At 44.1% G+C, this 19252-nt stretch overlaps 1 protein-coding gene across 3 annotated transcripts in view; it reads right to left on the bottom strand.

Annotated features, from left to right (window-relative positions):
- The window catches only part of nr2c2 (nuclear receptor subfamily 2, group C, member 2), a 258076-nt gene that overhangs the window by 25223 nt on the left and 213601 nt on the right, over nucleotides 1–19252 (bottom strand). For all 3 annotated transcript variants that reach the window (XM_078543883.1, XM_078543882.1, XM_078543881.1), the window contains 2 exons: nucleotides 8033–8172; nucleotides 2344–2445 (listed from right to left, as the gene is read on the bottom strand). In XM_078543883.1, coding sequence (XP_078400009.1) covers nucleotides 2344–2445; nucleotides 8033–8172 — 242 coding nt within the window. The remainder of the gene's footprint in view (nucleotides 1–2343; nucleotides 2446–8032; nucleotides 8173–19252) is intronic.

The raw sequence follows: 19252 nt of genomic DNA, 5'->3' as shown, positions 1-19252 counted from the left end.
CGCTGGCAAAACAAAGTTAGGTAGGAAAGCAAATGGTGAATAGGACACAAAGAGATTGCAGAGGGATACAGACAAGTTGGGTGAGTGGGTAAGAACATGGCAGATGGAATACAACGTGGCAAAATGTAAAATTACCCACTTTGGTAGAAGAATAAAAAAATATTTTTTTTTGACTGGTGAAGGACTGGGAAATATCTGCATTCAGACACACCTTGGTGTCCTTATGCATGAATTACAGAAAATTAACACAATGGTACAGCAAGCAATTAGGAAGGCAAATGTCATGTTAGCTTTTGCTACAAGGGGATTGGCGTATATGAGTGAAGAAGTCTTACTACAATTATACAGGACATTGGTGAAGCTACCTGAAGTACTGTTTATAGTTTTGTTTTCCTTATCTAAGAATATACTTGCCTTAGAAGGGGTGCAACTAGACTGACCAGTTTCTGGGATGAGGGGATTGCCCTATGCAGAGAGATTGAGTTGACAACCTTATATTCCCTGGAGTTCAGGAGAATGAGAAATGATTCAGTTGCAACAAATAAAATTCTTAAGGGTCTTTACAAGGTACATGCTGAGAAAGTGTTTCCCTGACTGAGTAACCTACAACATAGAGTCACAGTCTCAGAATATGGGTCAGTCATTTAAAACTGAAATTAGGAGAAATTTCCTTTCTCAAAAAGGTTGTTAATGTTTGAAATTCTTTATCCCAGAGACCTGTGAATGCTCAGTCACTGAGTAATTCAAGACAAAGGTCAAAACGTCAACTTCAGGTGTGTCCACTGAGGATCCTTCTGGTCTACAAACTCCCACATAATACAGTCCAAGCACAAATATCTTACTCTAGATCATTTATATCTACTTTTAGTTTGTTGTAATGAATTTTCTTTTTCTCCACATTTAACTTGCACTAAGTACTACAACACTGGAAAAAAGTTTTAAATATTTATTTCCTCATGGAGGTGTTGCATTTGTGTTGTTTTCTAATCTGCTGAGATTTTTCCAGAATTTGGGGAATTTTGGAAGATTACAACCAATCATCAACTATCTTTGCAGCCACTTCTTCTAAACTCCTAGGATGCAGGCCATTTGGTCCAGGAGACTTGTCAGCCTTTAGTTCCTTTAGTTTTCCCAGTACTTTTTCTCTAGTGATCATGACTGTTTTAAGTTCCTCCTTCCCTTTTGCCTCTTGATTTTCAATAATTCTTGTGAAGATTTTTGTGTCTTCTACTGTGAAGATGCATTAAAAATATTTGTTCCAAGCCTCTGCCATTTCTTTGTTTCCCTATTACTAATTCCTCAGTCTCACCCTCGAAGACACCAATGCTCACTTTAACTATTCTTTTGCTTTTTATATACACGAAGCCTGAACAGTCTGTATTTCTTGCTCGTTTTCTTTCTCATTCCAAATTCTTGCTCTTAACTTTTTTTAAAGTCATGCTTTGCTGGTTTCTAATATTTTCCCATTCTTCTGGGCTGCCAATAATCTTGCAGCATTGCACATCTTTTCTTTCAATTTAATACCATCCTTAACTTCATTAGTTAGCTACGGATGATGCATCCTTCTAATACCATCTCTCTTTCTCAATGGAATATACAGAGGAAAGGGCTAAAATGTGACAGGTCAAATTCAGTTTCAATAAGTGTAAGCTGATTTTACAAAAAAAAAGTCGTTGCTCTAAGTGAATGGGACTAAGTTCAGGGCAGTGGAATAGCAGAGGGATTTGGGGAGATAGGCTCTCAGGATATTAAAGGAAGTACCATCGGCCGATAAAGCTGTTTATTAAAATAGAGAATGAAATTCAAAGTGTTATCTCAGCATTCTCTTATTACTCCATTCCTAAATACACTGCAATCTGTGTCTGCAGCATTCCTTGAAGTGAATGAGCAGTAATTCATGGCAAGAAGGACATTACCTCTTTTCATAAATGAGTGTAGCCAAAAAATAAAAATTGGTGAAGATTGAATTGTAATTGCCATGTGGGTAGATGGGAGTGACTTTGGAACTCTCTGCTTCCAAAGGCACTGGAGGCGGGGTTATTGAATTTTTTAAGGCAGGTTATTGTGAAGCAAGTGCTGCTTGATAGCGTTTGATGACCTGTTCCATCACTTTACTGATGATCGATGTATAGACTGTAGATGCAGAGGTAGATAGATTCTTGATAGACAAGGGAATCAAAGGTTATCGGGAGTAGATGGAATGTGGAATTCAAAACATAAACAGATCAGCCATGATCTTATTGAATGGCAGAGCAGGCTGGGGGAGCCAAATGGCCGACTTCTGCCCCTATTTCATAAGTTCGTATGAGTGGATTGTGAGAAGCTCAATTGGATGTCAAGTACCTGCAACAGCTCCTGACCGTCCCTCCTGTAGCTTTCTCTCATTGGGCTCCTCCAACGAGGCTATTGCACCATCTGGGGAACTCGGCTCCATGCTTGGGTAACCTGCAGTTTGGACAAAATCATGGTCAGTTGATGTAATGGGAAACCAGGTTTATATACAAGGCTAGAGTTTGCTATCTGTTGATGCAAGAGATTAGGGAGTCAGACTGGGAAGAGGAGTGCCGCCAGGCTATGTTTTCCTCTAGAATTTCCCCACAGACAGAACAGCAAAAGCAGGCTCCACCCCACAAAAACTACATCTCCGACCTTCCTCTGCTTCCTTTGCACAAGAGTGCAATACTCTCACTGCCTTGTGAAGGCCTGTGCTCCAGAACTTGCCGTGCCCCTAGCCAAGCTGTTTCAATGCAGCTACAGCACTGGCATCTCCCTGGCTATGTGGAAAATTGCCCAGGTATGCCCTGTATACGAAAACCAGGACAAATCCAACCCGGCAAATTATCACCCCATCAGTCTACATCGACTATCAGTAAAGAAATGAAAGGCTCATCAACAGTGCTATCAAGCAGCACTTGCTTAGCAATAACCTGCTCACTGATGCTCAGTTTGGGTTCGGTCAGGGTCACTCAGCTCCTGACCTCATTACAGCCTTGGTCCAAACATGGACAAAAGAGCTGAACTCCCAAGGTGAGGTGAGAGTGACTGCTCTTGACATCAAGGTACCATTTGACAGAGCGTGGCATCAAGGAGCCCTAGCAAAACTGGAGTCAATGGGAATCAGGGGGAAAAATCTCCACTCGTTGGAGTCATACCTAGCACAAAAGAAGATGGTTGTGGTTGTTGGAGATCAATCATCTCAGTTCTAGGACATCACTGCAGGAGTTCCTCAGGGTAGTGTCCTAGGCCCAACCATCTTCAGCTGCTTCATCAATGACCTTCCTTCCATCATAAGGTCAGAAGTGGGGATGTTCGCTGATGATTACACAATGTTCAGCACCATTCGTGACTCCTAAGATACTGAAGCAATCCATGTCCAAATACAGCAAAACCTGGACAATATCCAGGCTTGGGCTGACAAGTGGCAAATAGCATTTGTGCAACACAAGTGCCAGGCAATGACTATCTCCAACAAGAGTGAATCTAACCATCACCCCTTGACATTCAATGGCATTACCATCACTGAATCCCCCACTATCAACATCCTGGTGGTTACCATTGACCAGAAACTGAATTGGACTAGCCATATAAATACTGTGGCTACAAAAGCAGGTCAGAGGCTAGGAATCCTGCAGTGAGTAACTCACCTCCTGACTCCCCAAAGCCTGTCCACCATCTCCAAGGCACAAGTCAGGAGTGTGGTGGAATACTCTCCACTTGCCTGGATGAGTGCAGCTCCAACAACACTCAAGGAGCTTGACAGCATCCAGGACAAAGCAGCCCACTTGACATGCACCACATCCACAAACATTCACTCCCTCCACCACCGACGCACAGTAGCAGCAGTGTGTACCATCTACAAGATGCACTGCAGCAATTCACCAAGGCTCCTTAGGCAGCACTTTCCAAATCCACAACCACTACCATCTAGAAGGGCAAGGGCAGCAGATAGATGGGAACACCACCACCTGGAAGTTCCCATTCAAGCCACTGACCATCCTGGCTTGGAAATGTATCACAGTTCCTTTACTGCCGCTGGGTGCAAAATCCTGGAATTCCCTCCCAAACAGCACTGTGGGTATACCTAAACCACATGGACTGTAGCAGTTCAAGGCAGCAGCTCACCGCCACCTTCTCAAGGGCAATTAGGGATCGGCAATAAATAAATTAAAATAATAGCCAGCGATGCCCACATCCCATGAATGAATTTTTTAAAAAAATTCCAGCAAGAGGGTTGCTCTCTTCCATTTCCCCATGTCTCTGGATTAGAAAGTCTAGCTCAAAGGGGGCTAAGGTGCTCAGTGCTGAGAGCATCAAAAGCACAGGGGCAGATGAATATTTTTAACAATAACATTGCATTTATGTAGCACCTATGATAGTGTCCCAACTAACTTCAAGGAAACATTAACACTGAGCTAAAAAGGAGATATCAGGGCTGGTGATTGAAAGCTTAGTCAAAGAAGTTTTAAGAGACACCTTAAAGGAGGAGGAGGAAGAAAGGAAGAGAGGTGGTGAGGTTTAGGGAGAGAAATGCAGAGCTTATGGCCTCAACAGCTGAAGGCACGGCCACTGATGGGGGAGTGATTAAAATCAGGAATTCACAAGCTGCTGCTGATTGGAGGAGCAGAGATACCTCGGAACAATGGGGTGGTGAGGCCATTGAGGGGTTTAAAAACAAGGAAGAGAGTTTTAAAATTAAGGCTTTGGTTAACTGGGAGCCAATGTATGCCAGCAAGCACAGGGGTGATAGATGAACAGGACTTGGTGTGAGTTAGGATACTGGCAGCAGAGTTTTGAATGAATTCAAGATTACAGAGAATGCAAGATAGATGGCTGGCTAGGTAAACATTGGAATAGCTAAATCTAGGGGAAACAAGATAAGGATTTCAACAGCATATAGGCTAGGCAGGGGGAAGACAGGCACTCAAGCTTTACCCATCAAGCCAAACGCCGCCCCCCCGCCCTCCCCCCAGGCCTGAACTTGCATCTTCCTCTAGTTTCTCTCCTATCTCCCCTCATGCCCTCTGAGTTCATCTCGTCGATGAGACTGATCAACAGTCTAAAGCTTATTCCCACTAAACTGATGACCACCCGGTCCCCACGTTAGTGGATAACATCAATGATCCTCTCTCTTCAGGTGTTGTCCCTCTCTCGTGTAAATCTGCTGACATCATCCTTCTCCTCAAAAATTCTAACCCCTGACCCCACCGTATTTGCAAACTACCCTCCCATCTCCAACCTCCCTTTCCTCTCCAATGTCCTTGAATGTGTCATCACCTCCCAAATCTGCTCCCATCTTTGCTAGAATTCCATGTTTGAATCCCTCCAATCCCTGTCACGGTAACAAAATGGTCATTATCAGTCACAAATGAAATCTTATGTGACTGTGACAAAGGTAAACTATCCTTCCTTGTCCTTCTTGACCTGTCTACAGCCTGCTCCAATGCCTCTCCACCATTGTCTAGCTGAGTGGGGCTGCACTTATTTATCCAGTTGCAACCAGTGAATCATCTGCAGTGGCTTCACTTTCTTTTCCCGCACCATTACCTCTAGTGTCCCTCAAGGATCTGTCCTTGGCTCCTTCCTATTTCTCACCTGAGTGATATCATCTGGAAACACTTAGTTTTCACATGTAGACTAAAGACACCAGCTCTATCTCACCACCTCTCCCAACTCCTCCATTGTTGTTCAATGATCAAACGGCTTATCTGACACCTAGAATAGGATGAGCAAAACTTTCCTCCAATTAAATATTGGGAAGACTAAAGCCATTGTTTTTGGTCCCTGTGACAAACTCTACTACTGACTCCATCCCTCCCCCTGGCAGCTGTCTGAAGCTGAACCAGTCTGTTCACAACCTCGGTGTCATATCTGACCGAGATGCATTTTCGATTACACATCCACTCTCTCACCAATATCTCCTATTTCTACCTCTGCAACAATGCTGGTCTCTCCCTTGCCTAAGCACATCTGCTGCTGAAGCCCTCAATGCCTTTATTATCACCAGGCTCAACTATTCCAAATGCTCTCCTGGTCAGCCTCCCAAACTGTACCTAACAAAGCTGAGTCCATCAAAACGTCTGCTCCCTCTTTATTCCATCTCACACCAAATCCCGTTGACCCATCACCCATGTACTTGCTTGACCTGCATTGGCTATCCCTGCACTGATGACAGTTAAGCAATGCCTCGGTTGTAAAATTAACATCCTTCTTTTCGAATTGTTCCATAGCATCGCCCTCCCCATCTCTATAACTTCCTCCCCAACTCCAGTCTCTCTCCACCCCAACCCAACCCCAGTCTCTCTTAAACACCTGTCATGAAGCTGTTAAATGTATATTATTAGGAAATATTTTTGTTTTACAATAGAGGTTTAGTCTGTGGGTGTGTCTTAGTTGGATTAAAGTCAGCTAGTCTGGGTGCTTTGATATTCCCTGGTTTTGAGATGTAAGAGAGGTAGCCTCTATTTGCATTTATTGAATATAGCATTCAAGAAGGGGGCGAAATCTGGCACCTAGCTAGCAGAGACCAAGCAATGTTTATATTACTAGTAAAATTGGTACTATGAAAGGGGTTTTATTGTTAGAAGAGGCTGGTGATACAATGAGAATTTACATTCAATGAGATGTGCTGGGTATAATCGATAGCAGCTGTGTGTGTGCGGGGCAGAGATAATGTAAGATCAAAGCCTGTAAGCCTACCACTGTGTCTACAAAGGAAGCAAAGTGAAAGGAACCTCATTTTGAATTTGTAAGGTGAAAATGCTTTGCCTGGTGTCTGGTTAAGTCTATGGGCTGCTGTTGCCTTAGTGGAGATTAGTCTAGGAATTTATTAAAAGTTATGATAGTAGTAATTTGTAGCCATGTGTATGTGATTTATGTATTGTAACTTAATAAAAAGTTTCATTTAGTTAAATATAAAACCTCTCGAGAACTGGTGGTCTGATTCATGAATTTAGAGTTGCATATCAAACATACCACTTAAAAATATAGGTTATGACAGTTGTTTAAAGTTTCCCTCTGGGATTTTTAAATAACTCAGCTTTACCAACTGCTGGGTCAATACACCACCTCTTTCTCTCACTTTCCTCTCTAACCTACCTCTATCTTTCTCTCCACATCTTCCTTTCTCTCATTCTTTCTTCCTTTCCCCACCATGTCACCCTTTCACATTCTCCTCTTTGATCCCAACCCTTCTCCCTCCCATGTCAACCTTTCATGCTCTCCTCTTTGATCCCAATCTTTTTCCCTCTGACTATGTCTTCCCTCTCTGCCACTCTTTCTGCTTCCTGTCTCTCCACCTGACCCCAAGATTTCTCTTTAGAGAAAACTGAAGGCACCCAGTACTAGACTGTGCAATCGGACCGACCAGTTTGCAGGCACTTGTTGTAAAAGTGTGCACATCAGAATTTGCCATGGAAGACATTGGCACAAAATGTGGTGACAATGTGACAAAGGGAATTATGGGTTTTAATGTGAAGGTGCATACACTGTGTTTCGGAGATTAAAGCCCTGATTTTAAGCTGAGGGAAAAGGCAAGTGTGGGAGCATCAGGAAGAGATCTCTGGGGTCTGATGCCTGGTTCCCAAGAGCACAGACTCCCACCTGAGCCCAGTATCAATGGATGGTGGGAGAAAGTTGGGTGGGTGCAGTTGGACACCATGGCCAGAGACCTTTGGGAATGGACACCTGTTGTATTGTTGTTGGGTTTGTGGGTAGATTATAATTGGGATCTAGAATCCATGGCCCAGAGGAGCATCCCTGCACCAGAAGGACATCTCTAATTAATGTTTCCAGTTCATGTACCTTGGCCTCTCCTGACCCTGGATCCACCCCACCCACATACTCCAAGTGAGGCCGGCACCATGTGTATGCCTCACCGACTGAGGGTAAAATCAGGTCTTAACACTTTCCGATACAATGCTCCAGGTCAAAATACAGCACGATCAATACAAGGCTTCGTCTAAGAGACAAAACTCTGGAAAGTGCTCTCAGGAATTGCAGCTACTACATCTGGCTCTGACAAGATCACACTCACCTTGCTGCAGGCTGCTCTGCAGGTGGTTTACAATAGCAGTCAGGATAGTGGAAAGGTTCATCACTTGAGAACACTGTGCTAGGGCCAGAGTGAACAGCTCATTCCAGCAGGCTCGCACCAGGCTTGTGTTACAGTCCTGACTGAAAAACGTAACACATTCAAATTAAAACTCTGCTCACTCACATTTCATTAATACCTTTCATTAATATTTTTTCCCTCATAAAACTATCTGGAACACAAATTGTATCATCAGCCACCATCAATGAGTGATCTGCCCCAGGATCTCTCAAAATTTTAATCAGTTTACATATTTTGTTGGAGGAGTAAGGGAACACTTCTCCCTTTGAGACAAAACATCCAGAATCTCTAATAGCCTTCCTTTGACTACAAGGTCTGCTTGGGACCCCTCCTTTCTGTCTCACTCCTTGGCTTTGGAATCTTTTGGGAAATCTGCTATCTTTGCAGTTCCCTCTACCGTGTCTGGCTTCTCCTGGCACTTGCTTCTAACTGAACTGAAAATACTTTTCTATTTTTCTGTCCCTGTGGATCCCTCTCTTTGGACCCTTGTTGCTAGACAATAGCAATTTTTTTTCTACCTTGTGTTTGTTTTAACTTCCCTTCAAGAGAGTCATAAAGCCTCATTAGAATGCAGGCATCTTCTAAAATGAAACTAAAACTCAAGTTCCCCCTTCCTTAATACACCAACACAGAGAAACAAATAAAAATTAAACTTAATTATAACTTACTTAAACTGTCTCTCGTTCCTAACAGGTTAATCTGTGTGAGAACTGAAAATTGTCCAGCCATGTCGAAGAGAAACATGAAAATTACAGCCTAGCTTGTCACTTAGCAAATACTTCTGCATAGACCTCATCACGATCTGTACACTTCTTTCTACATCACCATTCAATGTTCGATGATTTGGTGGTATTAGGGTATATTTGACTCCATTCTTACTCAAACGTTTCAAACATTCCTGATGTAAACTGTGGACCATTATTTGACTCCAAGACCTGTGGCAACCCATAAATTGCAAACCAACTTCTCAACAGTTTAGGCAATTGTACAATTGGGCATAGATTCAAAACTTATCTACTTGCTGTAGCTATTGACCAAAACACAGAATTCTATCCCTTTCACTTCGAAGAAATTGACATGTTCTCAGTACCCATGGTTTTCTTCTGTGTGACTATGGAATGAAAGGAGCTTTGGTTGGATCATTTCTTATTCTGAGACACACCACAACGTTTTAGCAACTCTTCAATGTTTCTATCTACTTTTGGATACCAAAAATAGCTTCTTGCTACTGCTTTCATATAGACCATTCCTGTGTGTTCTTAATGAAGTTCCTCTAACAATCTCTCTAAATTTTGGCAAAATTGTTACTCCTAAACCCTATAGGAGACAGCCTTGATTTGCACTCAGTTCATTTCTACCTGTGAAATATTTCTGCAATTTCTCATCATCGTAATCTTTAGTTCAGCAATTCATAAGTGAGCACTTTACTAAGCACCACATCCTTGAGTTTCTTCACTAATTTCTCTGGCAGACATTGCCATATCATTGTGTATGGAAAGTGATTCATAGGTAACTTAGTATCTAAAAATGACTCAGTATTCATAGAATAGAAACATAGGAAGTTTATGGCACCGAAGGAGGCCACTTGGCCCATTGTGTCTATGCCAGCCGAAAAAACGAGCCACCCTGCCTAATCCCAGTTTCCAGCATTTGGTCCTTAGCCCTGCAGGTTACGGCCTCCTAGTCCCCTAGTCACTGACCTCTCTGCTAAGGTAAATAGATGCTTCCCATCCACTCTATTCAGTCCCCTCATGATCTTATACATCTCAATCAAATCTCCCCTCAGCCTCCTCTATTCCAATCCAATTTTATCCTTGTTCCAATCCAGCTTATCCAATTTTTCCTCATAGCTGCAATTTTCCAGTCCTGGCAACATCCTCATAAATCTCCTCTGTACCCTGTCTTAGTGCAATCACATCCTTTCTGTAATGAGGTGACCAGAACTGTATGTAGTATTCAAGTTGTGGCCTAACCAATGCTTTATATAGTTTCGACATAGCCTCCATGCCCTTATATTCTGTGCCTCTGCTAATAAAAGGAAGGATTGTATATACCTTCTTAACCACCTTATCAACCTGTCCTGGTACCTTTAGAGATCTGTGGACATTTATTCCATGGTCTCTGACTTCTTTTACGCCTCTCAGTATCCTCCCATTTATTGTGTATTCCTTTGTCTTGTTTGATCTCCTCTGATGCATCACCTCACACTTCTCTGGGTTGAATTCCATCTGCTGCTTTTCTGCCCACCTGACCTGTCCATTGGTATCTTCCTGCAGTCTACAGCTACCCTCCTCACTATCAACTACACAGCCAATTTTTGTGTCATCTGCAAACTTCTTGGTCATTCCCCCTACATTTACGTCCAAATCATTAATATATATCACAAAAAGTAGAGGATCTAGTACTGAACCCTGCAGAACCCCAATTAAACCAGCCTTCCAGTACCAAATACATGCATCAACCATTACTCTGTTTCATGTCACTGAGCCAATTTTGTATTGAGCTTGCTACACTCCCCTGGATCCCATGGGTTTTTATTTCTTAACCAGTCTGCCATGTGGGGCCTTGTTAAAATCCAAGTAGATCTCATCGACTGCACTACCCTCATCAATCCTCCTTGTTACTTCCTCAAAAAAAATCAAATTACTCAGACACAACCTTCCCTTAACAAATCTATGCTGACTGTCCTTGATTAATTATTGATTTCAATAATTTGCTCACTGCTGAGGTTAGATTGATTGGCCTATAATTATTTGGTCTATCCCGCACTCCCTTTTAAAACAAAGGTACAACTTTAGCAGACCTCCAATCCTCCAGCACCACACCTGTATCAGTGAGGACTGAAAAATGGTCAGACCTTCTGCTATTTCTTCCCTGGCTTCTTTTAACAGTGTAGGGTACATTTTATCCAGCCCTGGTGACTTATGCACTTTCAAGGATGCTAATCCCCTTAATATTTCCTCTCTCCCTATGTTTATTACACCCAGTTTTTCCACAGTCCTCCTCCTTAACTACTATGTCTGCATAATCCCTCACTTTTGTGAAAACAGACACAAAGTATTTATTAAGAACCATATCTGCATCTTCCATCTTCATACACAGGTTTTCTTTTTAACCTTTTACGGGTCCTACTACTAATGTATTGATAAAACATCTTTGAGTTCACCTTGATTTTACTTTCCAATATTCTTTCATGCCCTCTCTTTGCTTTCCTAATTTCCTTTTTGATTTCACCTCTCCTTTCTATGCTCTTCTTGGCTTTCTGTACTATTGAGTTCTCGGTGTCTGACATAAGCGTTCCTTTTCTGCCTTATCTTGCCCTGTAAACTTCTTAACATCCAGCAGGCTCTAGATTTTGTCATCCCACCCTTCTTCTTTGTGGGAACAGATTTACTCTTAACCCCTTGAATCTCCCTTTTGAATGCCTCCCACTGCTTAGACACTGATTTAAGTAGCTGTTTCCAGTCCACTTTTGCTAAATCACTCTTTGCTCAGTAAAACTGGCTTTACCCAAATTTAGAATTGTAACTCCTGTTCTATCTTTGTCCTTTTCCATAGTTATGTTAAATTATGTTATATATTCATGGGAAATCTTGAAAGAGCATCACATTTGTATGATGTTTCATATTGTACTGCCTTTAATTTCATCATTTGGTCCTCTTTGCTCAAAGACCATTTTGTGCTCTCGTAGCACTTCCTCAATGTCAGAAGTAATCTTACTGATCCATACTGTAAATAACTCAGACCAGTTTAACCATATTTTCTTAAGCCAATTCATTCCCTTTGGGGAGACTTTGTTCCCTCCAGCTGCTAACAATGACAAGTAATGGGATGGATTATCATAATCTACCCTCAAAATAACTTCACCTAACAATGGCATACTGATATTGGAACAACTAGTCTGTTTTACACCAGTTTTGTGTAAGAGAATGTGACTTAGAGATTTCTTGTGCTCTCCATCTGGGATAACAGATACAACTACAGCAGTATCAACGATGCAAGTAGGTTGTGAATCTCCAACTTTCATTTCCACTGTTGACACTGGAATTATATCTTCAGCCCTATTATTCTCATCTTCCATGTGTTATTTTTCTTGCTCTTTGACTGAGTACAACTCTTGATCTTCCTACTCGATAACATCAATTTCTGTTTCCGTATCTATCAAACGTGCATTTGAGGATTTCCAGGCTCTGAACTAACTTTAGGTCTAGTCCTATGTTCCTGCCATAACCTCAACATGGTGCACTGCTGCGGCCTGGAGCTTTACCGCAACCTGGAGTATTCCTGTTTCCTCTACTCCTGCATGCCACCTGAATGTGACTGACTTTCCACAGGCATAGCACCTTGACTAGAAATGGTGGCATTTAAATGGTTGGTGGCTACCATAGTGGCAACTAAATTTCTGACTTTTGAGCTTGTGAACCTGGTTGTCATGGCCTGGAAACTGCTGAAATCTGGCAGACCTAGACTCCCAGCTCAGGAAAAGAACTCCCCTTGCAATATGCAATTATCTCTTTCTGCCATTTCCATGGCTATGGCTTATTGCAATCCCCCCTTCCACATCAAGCTTATTGTCTTTACTCAAAAGCTTGGCCTGGATTTTATTGTTCTTTAGGCCTCCCGCAAAAGTGTCTTTCAGGTCAATTTTTAAGTTTGCGCCATACTTTCAGTGGCGAGTTTCTTTAACTCGAGAATGTAATCTGTAACAGTCTAACTTGGCAACTGCTTCCTTTGATGGAAAGCAACTCTCTGCACAATTTCATTTTTAGTCATGCCGTAATATGAGTGTAGAATCTCAATAATTTCAGCATAGTCCATAGTACTGGGGTTTCTTGGACAACATTGATTAGAAACCACATCAAACACATCTGACCCCATCAGGCTAACTAAAACATTGGCTTTATATTCATCTTCTATTTTATTTGCTTTCAGCCAAATGTGTAACCTTCATTCCTAATTATACTTCTTTGGTAGGGTTGAATTCACACATTGTCCCCCAATATATTTCAGTTCCATTCTTATCATTCAATTACGTACAGTGCTGATTCACGAGTTATACCTGAATATGATGTGTACACATGGAGCAATCTTTCAAACTGCTCAAACTCTCTCAAAATCAACTTTAGAAGTTCCAAAAAGTTTGTCACAATGTTCTTCAGTCCTTAACGTCTCCACTGAAAATGTAAAGCAAAAATCCATCCCATCTTCATTGCCATCTTTTTGTTGTGTATTGTGCTGAGTAAGACTAACACATACGAATTAGAAGCAGGAGTCGGCCACTCGGCCCTACGAGCCTGCTCAACTGCAGGCAGCTGTTATTGAATTTACTTTATTTACACCTCTCCCCAACAAAGAGAGCATTAGAGAGCATTATATCAAAATGTTCAGCTCTTGCAATTTATGACAATCTTTTCATCTCTTGCTATAAAGCATACATAGCAATGATTAGCGGTCTACATTAAATTCACTCCAGAACAACAAAAACAACTTGTATTCATATAACATTTCAACATAAAACATCCCAAGTTGCTTCATGGGAGAATTATAAAACAATATTTGACACTGAGCGAAAGAGATAGCAGGCAGATGACCAAAAGCTTGGGCAAAGAGGTACGCTTTAAAGGAGCAAAGGAGTAAAATGAGACAGAAAGTAGAAAACTCATCTCTCCAATGGAGTTTCCATTTTGCCTCTTTCACTTTGATCACCTTCATTGTTTCCCATTTCCATCCTGGTGTTTGATAAGGGGTTTGCTGAAACTCACTTTCACAGCCACATCTCTTTCCTCATTGACTGGGTCCAGCTTTGACTTACCCCACGTGGATTCCAACTGAAGTCCCATCCTTCACGTTTCAAATCCACCCAGGATTAGAGGTATCTCCCAGCCATACAATGTTCCTCGGACTGCTGTTCTCGTCACACCCTGAGATCCACATTCAGCGTTATGCGCAGCCACAACTTCTCTCCAGCAGCACCAACTCGCCCTATCTCAAAAGCTGTCCTGGTCCCTAGTTTCATTTCAACTTTGTCTCCTTGCTAATACCTTAGCAAGAAACTTTTTTCTCTTCCTTTCAGGTATTAAGGAATGCAAGCTGCAACAGTTTATAGGTACCAATTTCCCTCTGGACCCTTCCTCCCCTTCCCTCTGACCCCAACCCTTCTTCTAATCCCACCTCTTGCCATGTTTTCAGTTATCCCTCCGGCCTTCCCCTCTATGCTGCTGAACAATCTGTCCATAGCAGATGTCATGAGCCAGCGCTATATGACAATATTATAAATTTTAATGATATAATTTTTAAAAACTACACTTTAAAGAAGACTGAATCAAGATGGGCTCTGAGGTCACATGACTTCTCTTGTGGATTTCAACTATATTCTCTTATTACAAGAGGAATGAAAAAGGAGTACCTTTCCAGGCATGAGGAATTTGAGTTAATGGGTGTTCAACAAGTGTAAAGAAGATCCATTGATCTTGATGGTCACCCTTTCAAACACAAAGACATTCCCGATAAGAAACGTTAAAAGTGTGAAAAGCCACCACAGCAGGTGCAAGGAGGATTTCAGACTGTAAGTAAAATCATATTACCTTATTTGGAAGATGACTTGGCATTTGTTACAGGGTCACATGATATAGTGGCCATCTTTACTCCCTGTTAAAAAATATAACAAACTGCTACAAGCGGACAGAACACAGGTCAGAGCTTCATCACACAGAGGGGGACCAACAAGCACAGCCATCAAACTGCTGTAATCAACCAGGCTAAAAAAAGGGCACACTGCAGTCACTTGAAAGAGAAATAAAGGACCTCCTCCGCTGCTCCACCTGGTTCCATCTTCAAGCTTACCTGAGAAAACTGGCTTCCTGCAGACTGACGACAGGCACCATTGCAAGTGCTGAGGCATCTCTGCAATTTCAAAGCCTCCACTTCAGATAACGTAACAACACAACTACGACACAACTGGCCTGCATCAAAACAAAGACTGAGATCCATTCTATTTTTATAAGTATTGTTTTATGTTCATCAGTACATAGTTTTCTGTTCGAGAGAGCTTTCTTCTGTAACCTCCAGGGCAAAGGTGTGGAAAATAAACTAACTTTTCTTTTTCAAAAAACACAAACTGGGTTATTTAAAATTAACTCACTTCGGTAAGGAATACATACCTTACCACATATGTGATAAATGATCACGGGCAATAAGAGGTAACACCACAAAAGACCTTAAGTTAACACCTTACATAGCCTCATACCCAGTCTCGACATTTTCATTGAGAACTGTCATGTGACATTAGCCATCTAAATTTCTCTGTGCCCATCGCTCACTTTCAACCTGTCTTCCTCTGAATTTGCTACACTTCATTCTCTCAGGTCTAACCTTGGGCAGAATCGTCTCAGATTTGCACTAAGTGCGGTAGCGAGCATGAAAAAAATACATTTTAGCTGCCATTGCAGCTGGCGAGTTTGTGCTGAATTGTCCCCTTCTCACTTCATAAATTATGTAGTCATGGAAAACACGCCAGATCACAGGCTGGTTGCCTCCAATTGGCCCCCCACGCCATTGCCTCACCACTTCCTCACACTGGGCCATATTTAAAATGCAGACGGGTACACACTTCTCAGTGCCTCCAACCCAGGACTGCTCCGATGAAGACATGACCCCAAATGTCAGGAAGATTGCAGCCCCACACAATTCAGTGACACATCCCTGGGACGCCATCTGGTCATTGTGGAGGTCTGCCGTGAAATCCTCTACCCCCACTCTGACCACAGGAGGCCCATTAGTCTCACCACTCCAGCTATGGAGGCAGTGGCAGGGGTGGTCAGCGCCAACACTGCACACACGTGGTCGGCCATCCAGTACAGAAAACGGATGAATGATCTCATCCATTCCGATAAGTCAACCATCTCAATCTCAACTTACCCACTCACAAGCCTGTCACTCACTGGCGGCTGAAGGGACATCACCACTCTCTCACACACCCTCACATCTCCATCTGGCCTTATCTACCCTGGAGACTGCCTCCTCATCCCTTCCATGGCTCCACTCAGCTCCTACGCATGCCTGGCATCCTTCTCATTTGGCCTTGCTCGCACTCTCTCCATCTGTCTTTATGCAGGAAAATTACACTCAATCACTGGGAGAGGTACCAGATCAAGGGGGAGTGGAGTGCCAGACATCAAGGTCCTCACTCTGTTCGAGAGTCACGCGTTGAAGCTGGACGGTGAGGATGTTGACCGCTCCTGCGGCAATGGTGAGGTCGGTGGCAAACACCGGGGGATTCAGCACCACATCATCCCTCTCTCAACGCTACCCTGAGTCCACTATTCTGTGTTCAACATGGCTGCCAAGTACTAATAATCTTCACTTTCTCTCCTAGGCACATCTGATATATCACCCTCAGGAAACCTTGAGCCCAACCCCAGCGCTGAGAGCACCTCAGGTGAGGAACCTGAGGGCAGAACCATTGAAGACCCATCACGGCGCTCACCCATACCCTTCACCAGCGCAGCGACACACACCTCGGTGGGACCTAGGTGTAGAGCAGCCTCGGGATCACAATATGGTGAGCACAGCACACAATCTGTTCAACAGCAGGCAGAGGCCAGAACATCCTTGGTCGCTGGCACTCAGGACTGCTGGAGGCAAAGAATCTGCTGAGTCTGAGTCAGATGATAAGCCTCTGGATTCGGTCCTTTATCAGTTGCTGGAGCTGCAAAGACAAACATGGGAACATCAGGAAGGGATGTCTGGTGCACTTTAGATTGCAAGGGAGGATGGCAGCTGCCATGGAGACCTTGGTCCAAGACATCGGTCCTGTGCAGACTGAACTCATCGCTGATGCCATAGTTAGCCTTCAGCAGGGTCAACGCACGAGGGGGTGCAGGGCAGCTCAATCTCAGTCCAGCTTCCTCTTCTCCTCAAGGAGTTAGTCAGGGGCCCTCAGGCACCCATAGGGAGGAGGACCAGCAGCTCAACACCCTGGGACCATTCACCCAGGTGACTCTAGGAACGTCCGGCTGATCCAAATCCCCTCTTCCTGTGACCCCCACAGCTCCAGCCCCACAGGCCGAGGAGGGTGCAGGTGGCCCACAGCAGAACACCCAAAGCAGGCTGGGGCCTCCAGGTCGCAGCCTTTCTAGAGGATATACGCCAAGGTCATCGCAGAGTAATAGTCAGCAGGCTGCCTCCACTTCTGCTGTGGATGTCAGGGGAGCTCCAAAATGGAGCGACAAGTTTAGGAAGGTTAAGAAGATGTAACTCTTTCGAGTACATTCACAGTTCTTGGTTTCCAGGAGTGGGACATGAACCCACAACCCTCTGATTCAAAGGCGAGGGTGCTATGAACTGAGCCACAGCAGTTGCACAGCCTGGGCATGAGTGTTAATCACTTGTACATAATGTTCAGTATTGTAAATAAACTCCCAAGAATGTCTCCCTGCCTATGGCTCCTTGTTCTGATGAGCTGTGTTCTTGTCACTCAGATGTGAAACCTTTCTGCACAAGATAAAGGCAGGTCTCTCGGTCCAGGGCCTCTTCCCTGTGCAGTGCATAACCTTCAGACCAAAGTGATGGTCCAGCTTCACACTAAATGGACACATTACTGATACCTGCACCTCGATGGTGCTCGTCATTGTTGCTAGAATGTCGTGGGCAGGCTTCACAGAGATCCATCATTCTCTGTGTGCTCTCAGCACCTTTGTGGTGGCACTGGCCCCCCATCTCTTCAGCATCTGCGACCGTTGACACTGTGCTCCTGGAGGGTGCTGAAGGCTGACAAATAATCAGGTGCATGTAGAGTTTCATGCTGCGACTCCATGATAGACCCTAATCAGAGTGCAAGCGAGCTGCCCTTAGCCAGACAGGAGTCAGATATTCACAAGGCTATGTGAAGATCTATGGAGTGTCCTGACTGCATGTCGTCATCTTTCTGGAATCTAGAAACTATGAGGGCCTTCGCTGTGTCTCCATGACATGAGACTGAGCACTGAGGGTATGTGCGCTGCCATCAGCCACACAGCAGTCAAACCTTCATAGAGGCAAGGTGAGAATGTCAGGACTGTCCTCACTGCATCTCGTCATCATCCTCCAAGAATCTTGCAGCTATGAGGGCCTCCCGAGTGCACCTGCCTTGTCTGGCCAGTGCGATGGCCTCATCGCCAGCATCCTCGCCTTTGGGGACCTCATCACCGTCAGCCCCTTCAACGTCCTCATCAGAGGAGAGGTGCAGCTCCTCCATCTCCTCTTGAGCCAGTTCCTCCTGCCATTGCAGCAGCAGTTGTATAGTGCGCAGCATGCTACGATGATGCGCGACACCCTCTGGGGACTGTATTTCAGTGCTCCACTGGACCTGTCAAGGCTCTGGAACCTCAATTTCAACATGCTAATTGTTTGCTCCACCAAAGTCCAGGTCATGGGGTGAGCCTCGTTATCCTGTTGCTCTGCTGCAGTCTGAGACCGCCGCACGGTTGTCATCAGCCATGTCCTCTGTGGGTAGCCCTTGTCCCCGAGGAGCCAACCCTGCAGCTTCTGTGGACTCTGGAAGATGTCTAAGATCTGAGACTTGCTAATGATGGAGGAGTCATGGACACTCCCTGCGAATCATGTGCAGACCTGTCGGATGCCTTTGTGGTGGTCGCACAACAGCTGAACATTCAACGAGTGGAAGCCCTTGCAGTTGACCGCTTGTTGCCACGGGGATCTAAGTGCCACATGAGTGCAGTCGATGGCACCCTGCACCTGTGGGAAACCTGAGATATGCACAAATCACAGGGCTCTTGCTTCCTGGCTTTCCTGATCCCAGGAAGTTCTGTGCCTTCGCAAAGATAGTGTCTGTGACCTCCTGGACACGTTTGTGCAAGGACGCTTGCGTCATCCCTCACAGGTCACCTGTGGAGCCCTGGAAGGAGCCACCAGCATAAAAATTGAGCGCCGGAGTCACTTTCATGGCCACTGGCAGTGGATGGCCTCCATGTCCCCATGGCACCAAATCCTTCAGTAGGTGGCATATGTGACTGACCAGTTCCCTAGACATGCGCAGTCTTCAGTGACACTGGTTCTCAGTCATCTGTAGGAATGACAAGCACCATTTATAGACCCTGGGTCTAGCGAAGCACCTACAAACGATGGCTCTCCATGGATCTTCAG

Source organism: Cetorhinus maximus, chromosome 6 (genome assembly GCF_964194155.1).
Source record: "Cetorhinus maximus chromosome 6, sCetMax3.hap1.1, whole genome shotgun sequence".
In the NCBI taxonomy this organism is placed as follows: domain Eukaryota; kingdom Metazoa; phylum Chordata; class Chondrichthyes; order Lamniformes; family Cetorhinidae; genus Cetorhinus; species Cetorhinus maximus.
This window is presented reverse-complemented; position numbering and strand designations above follow the sequence as displayed.